Source organism: Dermacentor albipictus, chromosome 3, assembly GCF_038994185.2.
Source record: "Dermacentor albipictus isolate Rhodes 1998 colony chromosome 3, USDA_Dalb.pri_finalv2, whole genome shotgun sequence".
Taxonomy (NCBI): domain Eukaryota; kingdom Metazoa; phylum Arthropoda; class Arachnida; order Ixodida; family Ixodidae; genus Dermacentor; species Dermacentor albipictus.
The window spans coordinates 100499605-100513289 of record NC_091823.1 but is presented as its reverse complement, the minus strand read 5'-3'; the positions used below and the strand labels follow the sequence as shown (position 1 = coordinate 100513289).

The window sequence follows — 13685 nt, the reverse complement described above, 5'->3', positions numbered from 1 at the left end:
GCTCACGCATGCGCAGCGATCACGGAGCACTCGGGGGCGATGTTCAGGTTTGAACGTCTGCTTTGGTCTGCTATCCGTCCGCGCATCTGTTTGTATGAGATTCTGGCGCTTTGAATTCCTGCGCTAGAGCTAGGCATATTCCAGGAATTCAAAACAGCCGTCCAAGGCCTCGTAAATGCGCGACTGTTTCGGCAAGCACAATTGAACTGTCGCAAGATACCACAGTATCGTCCCTGCGTTCTCGGTCATCACTGCAGCGAATCATGGAATCCCCCGACGACTTTCCAAACGTGTCGATCATGATACGACGAAGACGTGAGTACTTTTAATTAAATTATCTGGCTATACGACTGATACGCATTACCCATGCTGCTCAGCTCTCTCAGTCCTTGTGTTTTGTTTTCGCCAGCTGATGATGCCTGAATGAGTTGCGTAACTTCATTGTTACAGGTTTTCAAGTCCGTCATCTCATGCTCCTCATGATCTCTTTGGGCATTTTCTTGGTTTACTCCATGAGGGTAAATCTCAGTGTGACCATCATTGCCATGATCAACAGCACAGCCACGCGGGGGAATGAGAGCAAAGTGTTGACTTCTGAATGTCCCGTCTCTCCTGACAATGACTCTTCGCTCTCCAATCAAAGTGACATTCCTGTAAATTCTCTTCTTTATTTTTTCTATCCGTCTATTTCTTTCTGCTAGCGTGGCATTCTCGCGCTCTTGTCATACGTCTGCACGCGTTTATGTGTGGTTAAAAAAAATAAAGTAAGAATAAACTGTGGTAATAAAGTGGCTTTCGTAAACTTCCGCGTATACGGTTACCTCTCTTCATGGCTTAAAGTAGGGTGCGGGGAACGCTGACGACTAGATTGGGCAATGGATTTCGTGCGACTTGTGTGAAGGTAATCGGGGCGAATGGATTAAATCCGGGCTCCTGATCTCCCTCACTGTTTCTGTATGCTTAATTTTAGTGTTCGTCTACTTTTGTGCAGGTGATTTCATAATTTCATCAAAGGCGAGAAGTATTTTATAATATTTTTCTGAAGCCTCCGCGAGAGTAAAATCTCATCTGTGAATGCAAATCAAGCTGAACGATGTACGTGGGACCTAACTGTTGCGCGTTATCCCAGAAGTTTCATGTGAAAAAGCGGATCAGTTGCGACAGGAAAAAAAGAAAATTTGCAAGAGGACGAAATTTGTGCTAAACAACATTTCTGTGGAATCTAGTATGGAGTCAGTTTCATCTCCAAGCTGCAGCCATTGTTAAACTCCAGAGTGCCAAATGTTATGAATTAAATATTGTTAACCACGTTTGCCCAGCTGGTATGGGATGTAGACGAACAAAACGTCGCAGATACTCATAATCTTGCATTCTTATTGTTTTATTTTTATCACTGTAGGATGCTGTTATAGTTATTTGCAGCATAAAGGTGCTAGCTGATATGAACCACAAAGGCATGATTGAACCAAATGTGTCTCTGAAAAAGTAGCTTGAAAGAAGAAACAAATAAAGCTTATAACAGAGGGGGTTATTACGTTTACTCAATTGAGCCAAGTTTCTCTGAACCTTCTACGCCTATTAGCGGAGCACTGCACCTTTCTGTTTGTGGTGCCGTGAACCTTTTCTGAATGGAACAAATCTATTATAACAGCCAGGGCAGTCTTTTGTTCCAGCTGCATTGTTGTGATATATTGTTGCACGCACTGCTGCTTTTTCATAAAGCACATTTGGCATATATTCTCAGAAGGCAGTGTGTCAGTGAATTCAAGAAATCAAGAAATGCTTATGCATTGCAGCAAACATTAAGTTGGCTCACCAATGACAAAAGGCTTACAGAGTGCAGATGGGGAAATAAAAAAAAGTAGTTCTCGCCAAAATGTGTAACACTGACATGATTCCTTATGAATGTTGATTTCAGGGGTTGCAGAAACTTCCTGTGGTAAAGAGCTTGGGCTGGCGTTCTTATCCCAGGCAATTCCTGATTGCAGGCATTTCCCAAGAAGGTTATTGAAGCATAGTGGCTACTTCAATTGAGCGTCAAACTGTCATTGACTCTCATGATAAGTAGAGGAACATTTTAAGAATTTGGAGTACAGAGTGGATTGGTCCTTGCCTTGTCTGCCAAACATTTGTGTGTACCCGTGTGTGTACAGCTTGAACTTTCGTGACAGCCATTTGTTCTGTGGCTATAGTGCATCTATAATTGATCGACTGCCTGTTTTGATGGAACTAAGGAATAAGGATTGTGTGTCTCTCATCTGAGTGCTGTAATTGCGGTCATGTGATGTCTGTGTTGAGTATGCCATGCAGGATTGTCCAACATTGGGCATTTCACTTTCCTTGCGGCTTGCAATCTTAAAAAAATTATGGGGTTTCACGTCCCAAAACCACTTTCTGATTATGAGGCACGCCGTAGTGGGAGACTCCGGAAATTTCGACCACCCGGGGTTCTTTAACATGTACCTAAATCTAAGTACCCAGGTTTTTTCGCATTTCACACCCATCGAAATGTGGCCACCATGGCTGTGATTCGAACCCATGACCTCGTGCTTAGCAGCCCAACACCATAGCCACTAAGCAACCACAGCAGGTCAGCTTGCAATCTTCAGTGCATTAAGGAAAGTGTTAGTTGTCCTAACAGTAAGAGCAAATGAGAAAAAAATAGTCACTGGTGGACAGTAACTATGCCTTTGATGATGCCTTTGGAGATGTAACATTTTGTTCACTAAGTGTATAAAATATCAGTAACAAAGTTAGGGTCAGAAAATGAAGAAAGAAAGAAAGATCATAAATTTTTAAAATCTGAGATTTGACTATAATGCATGTTCTTTCGTAATAGTTTGCCAAACGTGTTCTTTTTTGTAGAAGGCGGTTTTAGCAAATTCATACTGATTTTACCATGTATATGAAAGCAAGATAAGTGATATTGTAGAGCTACAATACCTGTTCACCTTCATTAGTTTAGTAGTAATGACATGAATTATCTTCAGCTTGCTGTGTTATCACTCTTTCTCTATACTCTCTTTTATTTTTTTATTATTCTTGTTATTTTCATTGTTGTGGGATGAGAGATCCTTTGGTATCCATAATTAAGTAATTGTGCAGTGCTGCTGTATGCTATTGTGAACTGGTATTATAGTTTCTTTGAGTTGCAAACCTGAATGCAAGGAGTATGCACCAGCAGACAGTTCCTGTTTAGGATTGTTGTTGTTGATATAGGTAAAATTCTGCTATGCCAGAAATGAACCAAAGGCCCTAAATTTAGTACCTATAGTGCATTTTAGTGCAGTTCCTACAGTGTAAGTTCACTTAGCCAGCTGATCACAATGGCAAAAGTTACAAGGGCCCCTCACAAGGTGCCATTGTAAATTTGTGTTATGCGCTGAAGTTGCAGGGCGTGCACCATCTAGGGAACATGCTACAGCGATAATTTTTCGACTTCTTGCTTCATTATCAGAGGAGATAGGAGGAACTGAAATGATTGCTGTGCTGCCAGAAGGCAAGCCTCACTACCAACATGCACACTCTCTCCTGCATCGGCTAGCCGTCCACAAGTGACATTTGTTCCCTGCATCTTCTAATACAAGAGCTGAGGAATCGCATCACGTTTACATTACGAGCCCCACCTTTTCTTCTCTTCTTTTTGCAGCGTGGTACGCTTTCAGGGGTAGTGTTACATGTTCTACATTGGGCAATTTACTGAACTCTCGTGGAATAATCACTGATGTTGTGGGTTACTGTGTCTTATGTAGAGGAATTTGTGTGTGTTACCTTCACTCCGACTGAAAGCAGGGCTCCCTCAAGAGGAGGAATGGCGTGTGGGCCTTAGTTTGAAATTTTAGCTGTTTTCGCATTGTCCAGCCGTTTGATACAGTACAGACACAATTGCCATGCCACGCTTGTCTGTTAGCAATGGGCAAACCTGGTGAGGGGCCCTTTAAAAGATAAAAATATGAGAACACAAGGATAGGGACAATAGAAAGTACTGTGAACACCGTGCTGTGAATTTAGCTTCCTATCTCCAAAAAAAAAGGACTTATCATACTTTTGCTCATTTTCTTTGAAAACTAGCATTTAGGCACAGTTTGCCATGCGCACTTGATCTCATTAGTTCTGGCATTGCTGGTACTGATGAACTTTTTTTTTTCTTGCATGTTTTTTCTCATTCACATAGAGTGGAGAGTTCCTCTGGGACCAAGAAACACAAAGCTATGTGCTCAACGCCTTCTTTTATGGTTACATTGTGACACAAATCCCTGGAGGCTGGCTCTCTGAAGTTGTAGATCCAGGATGGGTCTTTGTTGGTGGAATTGCTATCACTTCTCTTCTTACACTTGCTACAGCTGTTGTCGCAAGAGCTAGCTTTGCTGCATTCCTGGTTCTTCGGGTTCTGGAAGGAATTGCTGAGGTAACCAAGAACTGCTACGCTGCTATAGTTTTGTGTGTGTGTGTTTCTTTCTCCAGGGGCAGCTACTTACTGAAGGTATACAGCTTTTGTGAAAGGTATCCAGTTCACTGTGTATGCGAGACAAGCTTTCTTCAGGTTATTTAATGGGGTCCCTTGGCATTCATCGCTCTAAATGTTGGAAAGGTTATGACTAAAGAATAATTATAAAGTTCTTCTCAATGTTCAGTAGCCTTGAGCACCTGAAATGAATAGAAATTTCACTAAGCAACCCGGGATGTGCTCCGCCCACACTCAACATTGCCTGTGTGCAATAATGTTTGACATGGGAAAAGATGATGGGGGTTTGTGTTCTTTTATTTTTAGTAATACAAGTTGTTGCTGATTCAAAGGCCCCGGCTGAATAGGGCACTGGTGGGAATATGACTGATGGTAGAATAAGAGCATGGCAGTAATCTTTGTAAATTTTCTATCATAAAAGAAAAAACTAACTTTATTGCAAAACAGCACTACAGATGCTACTAGTGCAATGCATTAACTCATAACATAAAGTGCGTTTAAAGAAACAGGGATGAATGAGTACCCGTTCTAGCTGCAAGTTGTGTGCATTTAATTTGAGAGCTTCTAGGGTATGTATGTGTGCACTCTATGTTTTCCTTATCTGTGCTATTTTATTTAGCACTTACACTTAAAGGTGCATTTGTATAGACTGCTTACTCACAGGTGACACAGTGATGCTTCTTCATGTCAAGTAAAACTGTTTCCTATATGAATGCCTATTCATTCCCAATACAAGAAGCAAAACAGCTCTGGTGTGACTGCCCATCATACGAACATAAGATACTTGCCGTGCGGACAGCTTTAGAGCACCTAGATGACTGGCATTTTTCAAAAAAAGCAGACCCTGGACCGTGGCTTTGTGCATTGCAGATGCACAAAGCCACAAAAGTGCTGCTGTGTTTCTTGAAATGCACCGCCCTGTATGACCGCATGTGATGAACTGAATGATAAGCGCTTCATTGGGTGTGTATGTGTGCGCATGCTGTGAACATATCTCCTTCTTCCCATATTTCACTTCCCTTTCTCCAGTGCAGGGTAGCCAACCAGGCCCAGCCTGGTTGACCTCCCTCTTATCCTTTATTTCTCCCTCTTCTACAGTGTAGTTGAAAGCACACTGAAGACATGGTGGCTTGGTGGCTGGCGCATCCAGCTGTTGAGAAGTTTCATAGCTCTAGATTCTAGCCGCAGGCATGTGCATCATTTAGGGGCAGAATGCGAAATGCATGTGTATTGAGGTTTTGGTGAACATTAAAAAACTCCAACTTGTCAAATTTGATTCCCTACTATGGCATCCCATGCAGTCCATATGCAATATGGGGATGAAAACCAGCAAGTCAATAAAAATCACCTAGTCAATAAAAATTCAAAGAAAAACTGATGCAGAGGTTAACTTTGTTAAAGAAATTGTGCATTTATATTGGACCTTTATATAGCCTTTGTCCTGCTGTGGATTTTGATGATGATTTTGATTACAACCTAAAGATACAACCTAAAGGGCCTCCATCCTTAACTGCCATAAACAGGCTTAATTATGGCTATCCAGGGTGCAATATTTTAAATGCTTGTTCAATTTTACCAGAGGAAGAATATTCATTGTGAATTAAAGAACTGTTCCAGCTGTGCAAGTACTGTGCTTTCAAACTACGATGAGCTTGTGCAGTTGTATTGACCTGCCACATTGCTTTGCTCCATCGACAAGTGTTGTTACTGGCAACCATAAAACTTTAATTCTTGTGCGTTTTTCTTCTGGAGTTTCAGCTGCAGGTATGGTACATATTGCGTTTCAGTGTGTTGACTATGTGGTGGTGTAACCGCTGTGCAGGGGGTAACGTACCCATCCATGTATGCCCTACTTGCCCGGTGGTCTCCCGTCAACGAGCGAAGTATGATGGCTGGCATCAGCAATATTGGAAGCCTCTTGGGTACTGTGGTCACACTACCACTGTCGGCTATGCTCTGCAAGCATGGCTTTGCAGGGGGCTGGCCGTCTGTCTTTTACCTCACAGGTACTCGCAGCTCGTTCTTCCCTAGTGGCCCGACCACATGTGCGCACCAGCGTTAGCTTGCACCTCTGGTTGTAGAAGAAGCGACTATAATTTCTGGTATAAAAGCTTCTGAGAACCAACACACTCTCTCTCCTCACCCGCCGGCATAGCTTAGTGGCCGTGGCGTCGCACTGCTAAACTCGAGGTCACAGGCTTGAACCTGGCTGCAGCAGCCACATTTCAATGGGAACAAAGTGCAAAAGTACTCCTGTACCTAAATTTAGGTGCTCTTTAAGGAAATGTTTTCAAACAAGTGACTAAAATATACAGAAAAATACCATATGTGTATTTCAGTCACTTGTTTGAAAAAACAAACCAGTTGTTAGTCTGCGCTCATATCATGTACTTCCTTTTGTCTTTCATCCGGGTTGCGCTGCCCACCCCTAGGAACATATTCAATCACCAACTCGCCCAGCTAGCCGTGTTAATTCAGTGTAATATAACTTTTACACCGTGTCTGGGCACACTCCTTTTGCACTTTTGGTTGTGCATGTGATGTAAGTGTTGCTTCACTCTTTCTGTCATCCCTCTAATTGTTTTGTCATGCAACAAAAGCAAGCGGAGCAACAATGATTATGTTGTGTGAATGATATTTTAGATTTGTGGGTTTAATTAAGCGAGTTCAACGACGCATAGCCCTTGTGCAATTTCTGGGCACGCTGAAATACAGCAGATATTAAACAAGTTGCTGTCAGTAAGGAATGTGTCCAAACATCTTCTGTTGAATCTTCTTTCCTTGCTGAAGAACTGAAGTCTTAGCTGTCAAATAAATGTTCAATATTGTGACTGAGAACACCCTTAATCCCTTCGTCTCAGTAATAAGCCTGTATCAACTAACTAGCTCAGGTTCCCTGCATGTTTGTTCCACAGCATTTTAGCTACAATTATACTTCTTTCATTCAGTCCTTGACATCTTTGGCAGAGATATTGTGGGCACAAAAGTTGCAGCCTTGCTTAATGCAAAATCCATTTGCAATTTGCTCATTAAATATTATATTGAATTGTATTGCAGTTCATAAAGTGCCCATTTTATTTAAGGACATCCTTAAATTTAAACTTTGGATAATTCAAATCAATTTAGCATGACCCGGTAAAGTAATGGGGGTTGAGTGTAGTGTGGACTTGGCCAAACAGGTTTCACATTTACATGTACACACACACACACACACATGTGCACACACGTGTACATCCGCAAACACATTTAGTCGTGTATGTGTGTACTGTAATATTTTTCTGATGAAAGTGAATGATATTTGTATGTTACTTAATATTAATGTGGAAATAGTTTTTAGTAATATACACATGTGTTTTAATACTGATGCCTCATACACCTGTATCACAGCACTTTGTTCATAGATCTTTCCTGTAGTAACAACGTGTTTACTGTTGCTAGAGTCGCATTCAAGTTTTGTTTAGCAGAGATCAGATCTTATTTCTTGCATGTTCCTTGTATTTTCATTTGTCAGCTTGTTTTTGTGAGCTCTTTTGCGAGCAGCTCTATGTACGTCCAGTTGCAAAATTTTTTGGAGCACACACACAAAAAAAATTCTGTTGCAGTCAATATGCCCTCCCTTTTTATTTTTTTATTTTTTTATATAAACAATACTTCGGACCTTGCGCAGGTCTGAGGTCTGAGCAGGGTGTGCACAAAAGAACTTGAATAGACACAAGATAAAAGTACACATGTCAATCAATGGTAGGTACAGTTGAGGATGGCATCGAGTTTCAGTCATTAATAGGTCATGGAAAAAAGGAATACTTAAACATGTACGAAGTATGGGGTTAAACTGTTGGATTAGTAGTGCCGGTAGTGTCTAGTTGTTAAAAGTTTAATATATATTGATGGCTCAATAATTAATTTATTACTAATAAGTGCCATAAGAAAGTCAAGGTGCAATTTTTTTCTTTGTAAAGCTAGTAACTGTTTACCATTTGTTGCTATACTTTCCATGAGAGAATCGTACTGCGAGAATTTAGAAAAAATAAATCGAACTGCTTTTCTCTGTATTCTTTCGAGCTTTTTAATGTTAACTTAAGGATGGGGATCCCGGACTGTACATGCATGCTCAAGTGTAGGCCGAATAAAGAATGTATCGCAGAGAAGTTCTACACTAGCCAGCGTGTTTCTTAATTTGTGTCAGAGTAGACAGAGTTTACAAAGGCTGATGCACATGCATTGTCAATATAAATGTTCCGGGATGGATAGTTAGTAATAGCGACTCCCAATTATTCATAGTGAGTAAGCTCTTGTAAGTCTGATGAACCTAGCTTATAAATGTGTCTTAGTGGGTTTTTTTCTGTATATGTTTCATAAAATGAGGCTTTCTTTCATATTGTTTAAGTTGTTTTTAAGTTCGAGTTGATGGTTACGGGAAGTTATATCTCTGTACAAAACACAATCATCAGCAAATAGTCTGATAGTAATGTTTCACTAAACTGCATTCACAAGACAATAATGTACAAAAGGATAAGTGACTGTCTGAGTACACTACCTTACAATACTCTCGATGTCACTGGTAGACAGTCCGATTGTTGCCCATTGATCACAACCTACTTTTTATGATTGTTCAAGTAATCGGTAATCCACTGCATAATATTAGGTGGAAACATCGCATTAAAAAAAATTTTCTGAGTCATTCATGAGCTGCACGATCAAATGCTTTGCTAAAATCTAAAAGAATTGTGTCTGATTGTCTGTTAGTGTCAAGAGAAGAGGCAAGTGAGGGAATCACCGTAATTAGCTGGCTTACCATTGAGCATCCTTTTCTGAAACCATGCTGGTGAGGTGCTAAAGTTGGAGTTTTTCTTGGGAAACTGGTTAATTTGTTTAGCAGTGATATGCTCAATTAATTTACAACAAGGTGATATTAAAGAAAAAGGACAATAATTCTGTACAACAAGATGATCTCCTTTCTTAAATTAAGATAACCAAGGTTATTTTCAATCGGAACATGCAGTAGATATATCTGCGCATGACTACCCCATTGCTTACTTACATTCCAGATTAAGCAGTGAAGTCGCAGTGAAATTAAACTTCTTGCAGATTTCGTGCTCAACAATTTTTTGCAACACATGTGGATTTTGTTTCTTTCTGTTTTTTTAGATGTTCTGGAAGGCAGTGCAGTCTTGTTAAATACTTATTCTGGAATGTTGGGACAAAATGTATCGAGATACTGCACCTTCCATTGATCAACTTTGCATGCTGCGAGTTTAATGCGCAACGTTGAAATATCTTATATTGTTTGGTTTCAAGTAAACTGTTCTGTTCTAAACTAATTTTAGGCTGGTTTTGATTTTTCTGACTGGTGATAAACGAGCCACCTTACTAATAATAACATTGTCTCAGGTTTAGGCAAACAAGTGTACCCTGGTTTTGCGACATTGAAGTTTCTGTTCACACCTGCCTTCTTTCCTTATTTTTGTTTCTCCAGGACTCCTGGGTGTTGTGTGGTCCATATTTTGGGTGCTTCTAGCTTCTGGCAGTCCTGAAAGACACAAGTTCATCTCAATGGAGGAACGCATCTATATAGTTCATTCTCGGGACGCCAACTTCTCAGAGCACAAGGTGACTAAAGTACTGTTCGTGACACTCATATGTCCACATAACGAAGCAAAGCCTGCGTCAGTTTTATGCATTTTTCTCCCAAAAATGTAGTGGTGATGATGAATTTTATTCCTGATAATGATTGGCACTCCCATTTAATGAAAGGCAACATTATTTGATGCCAGGAGCAGGATTAAAATGTAAAAATGTGGTTACAAGATAGACGCGTACATGTTTCTGCATCATTGCTGTTGATGAGTGTTTCTTCTACTGCTACTATATCTGAAAGTTTGCAACGAACTGCACAGGCTGTTTTAACAGAAGAATGTTTTGCATTAGGGGGATGCAAGCGTTGTGGCCCCCTAGCATTTGCACATACCGCGCATGCACATACCCTTACATAGAGGTCTACGCATGCGCAGTACCATGATCCCAAGCGCTAGCAGGCCCAATGCTTAGGTCCCCTAATCTAAAGCTCTCTGAAGTCTTGCTTCTGTTAAGGGGTCTAGCGTTGTTGAAAGCACCTCAACATTTGCATGTGTAGTATCACGCTCAATGTAAGCTGCAGTGTGCAAGCGCGCGGCAAAGCACTCTATCAAGATGTATAAGGGCACCGGTCGGTGCTGTTTTCTTCATATAAAGGGAGAGGGTTCTGGTGCCCTTGTTTCAAAGTTGGCCCCTTGCCTTATGTAGCCCTCACTCCCAGTCTAGTGCACAAAATCTTTATCTCACGAAAATGATAAGGACAGATAGTGGTCACATATTGTGCGATCTATGCGTTATTCATTGTTATGCGCACTTCAGCTGGTAAATATCATAGATAAGAGACAGTGAGTTTGCAGCAAGGTTTATATTGTGTGCATTGCTATTGTACTCAGGAACAGAGAGAGAGAGAGAGCAACTGTTAGCACTGAGTGGTAAAGCAGAAACCACTGTGACAACGCATTTGTGATGCAAATTGGTGCTGCTATACTGCTGCTAGAGCGTTTTGCCACGTGCTCATCCATTGCAGCTCATACTGAATGAGAGAGTGCTTGTTGGGAGGCATTATAGCATGCAAACCACAAACAACAAATTTCCAACACATCTTTGGCATGGGTATTGACTGGTGGAAATGTGCGACAGTTTTGTTGTCTCTTGACCGGAACATATGTTCTGCTTCTGCATATATTAAGTTTGCTACCACATCATCTGACCCTATCATCTCAACATTTTAATTTCGACTTGTGGCTTTTATGTAAATTTGACGCAAGGTCAACACTAATTTTCTCTTTATAAGCGCTTCTTGTAATTTTTCAAGTTTAGCAAACTGCTTGGTCTTTGTCTGCACGTGGTCTACGATATCATACATTTTGTGACCTGTGCGTTCCGGCATCCCAGAGACCATGGTCAGTGCTTTTGCTTTCCTCCTGCCTTGTGAGCTGCTTTCAGCATTGGCTAGATCTGGTACACTTACACTTTGATATACCGAACTTCAATATAATGAAATTCTCAATATAATGAAGTATTCAACTTTTGATAACTTGTGAATAGAACACCATGTATTTCGAACCTCAATATAACCAAGTGTGTCTATGCACATATTCAGTATAAGGAAATGTCACTGCTGCTGTGCAGAAATATCGAGGCAATGAGCGGAAACTTTGGCAGGTGCAGATGGTAAATTAGTTGAAGTAGAAGTGGCTGCTTGCAAATGCACATCTCAAATTGTGCGCTGCACGAATAAGAGCAACAACCGAAGCAAAGTAATGTCGTGCTCCATATTAAGTCCAAGTGCTACAAGATTATATCACTTCCCATACACTATACTTTCGATGTGAGTGAGAGTATGCGAGGATGAGCCGAGAAGGATGGTGGTTTGGCGAGCACTGTCTTCCCATGCGAGCAAGGGGAAAGGGGGGAGAGGAGAAAGCTTGCGGTAACGCAATCAAAAATGTGCGAGGGGGGTGGAGGGGTCAGGTTGGTGACCGTCTCCTTTTCTAGCTCGACCGTAGCTGCACGTGGCTGTTGGTGTGACTGAGTATATACACAGCCCATGCGCCCTGTTTTAGAGGTAATCTGCTGTGTGTGCAAAGACAGGGTGAGATGAGATCGCATGGCATTATGTGCGTTGCCCTCCTGCACGTTTTGTGCCAGGGGTCGCATACTCTCGGGTTTCAGAGACATGTTGAAGTTAGAGGTAATCAAAGCATTCGCTCCCTACACTTTTAATGATAATGTTGTCGTGCTGCGGGTGACGCTATGAGCCACTAAGGGGGAGTGGACATGAAAGCCTGACTGGCCAATGTGAAAGTATCATCAACATGGCATAAAACCATATCTTTCGTTGCCAACTCTCAAATTCTACAGAAAGATTTATTTCTCAACCAAGTTTGTTTTTTGCCAATTGGCTGATAATTCGAAAACCCTTGCAGCCCCTTCCACGTAAAAAAATCCGTCAGCATTTTTCTTATTTGCACAAAAGGTCGAATTTCAATATTGCTAAATTTCATTATAACAAAGCAAATTTGCCGATTTTACCAACTTCATCATATTGAGTTTGAACTGCACTTTGTACGGGCGGCTTTTTGCATCGATCTAACATGACCTGGCATCGTAATGCCCTTACTGTGAAGGTGCTGGTCAATGCCCACAATGAAAGTGCATAGGAAATTTGTTTCTTGCGATTCAGGCATGATTCACATAATGCTTCTTTTGTGAAGTTCTGCTATTTTGCTAGTATGTCCGCAGCATTGTCGCACCAGAAGAGCATATGAATTTTACTGGTGGTAGACGATACTTAATGTTCAAGGAACGTAAACTGTGAGTGTGAGGTCATGCACATCTGTATCATCAAGTGCACCAGTGCGCTTTGTGCCGTATGTGTGCACGGCCGATGTCAGTCGTTTGTCTGTTGAGCTAATGAATTTTTTTTTTTTTTTAATTACAGCCGGTGCCTTGGCTCAGCATACTGACATCGAGGGGTGTGTGGCTTTGTGCTCTAGTTAAGTTTTGTGCAAGCTGGAGCTTTTATACCTTGCTCACGGAGCTTCCAAGCTACTTGTCCAATGTGCTGCACTTCGATATTCAAAAGGTAAGTGCCACTAACAATCTGTCTTTCAAATTGTTGCATGCACTATGCAGTAAAATGACATTTATCGCTGCATGTCATCGTCAGCAGCATTTCCACCACACCACCATTAACCAAACAGATTGGCATTCCTATTGCAATTAGATTTCTGTATGCCAATTCCCCATCCCCATTTGCTATTTGCAGATTTGGTTTCACTACTATTGAAAAGTTGGCTTTTCCACCAAGATCTCTGAATTACTGTGATGGACAAAAATATATAAAGAAGTGAAAGTAATAAAACACATATATCTGGGGCACGACTGAAAATAACACAGGTGCTTTCTCAGGCTAATAACATTTTCAAATATAAAATAAATAAGTTGGGTGGAGGGCTGAATAGTTACGTTTATGCAAATGCTGTATATTTTTCTTATATGTGACTTTACTCTAACAGATTGTAGGTTATCCTTTCCACATATTACACGGCTTGCCTGACTGCATTTATGCCTCCTAATCCCATAAAGGTCATGTGCGCAAATGCCCAATTTACCCTGTTGTCGTTCTGTTGATGTTATGTAT

The 13685-nt window shown here is 41.1% G+C and overlaps 1 protein-coding gene across 7 annotated transcripts in view; it reads left to right on the top strand.

Moving 5' to 3' along the window:
• The first annotated feature begins 23 nt into the window (after nucleotides 1–23).
• The window catches only part of LOC135901332 (sialin-like), a 52801-nt gene continuing 39139 nt past the window's right edge, over nucleotides 24–13685 (top strand). For 6 of the 7 annotated variants that reach the window (XR_010564095.2, XR_010564094.2, XM_065431081.2 and 3 more), the window contains exons 1-6: nucleotides 24–315; nucleotides 451–653; nucleotides 4175–4408; nucleotides 6288–6471; nucleotides 9942–10075; nucleotides 12984–13127. Coding sequence is in view for 5 of the 7 variants with exons in the window: in XM_065431081.2 (XP_065287153.1) it covers nucleotides 264–315; nucleotides 451–653; nucleotides 4175–4408; nucleotides 6288–6471; nucleotides 9942–10075; nucleotides 12984–13127 (951 nt within the window). In the remaining 2 variants the exon portion in view is untranslated. The remainder of the gene's footprint in view (nucleotides 316–450; nucleotides 654–4174; nucleotides 4409–6287; nucleotides 6472–9941; nucleotides 10076–12983; nucleotides 13128–13685) is intronic. The other variant, XM_065431082.2, reaches the window with a different exon arrangement.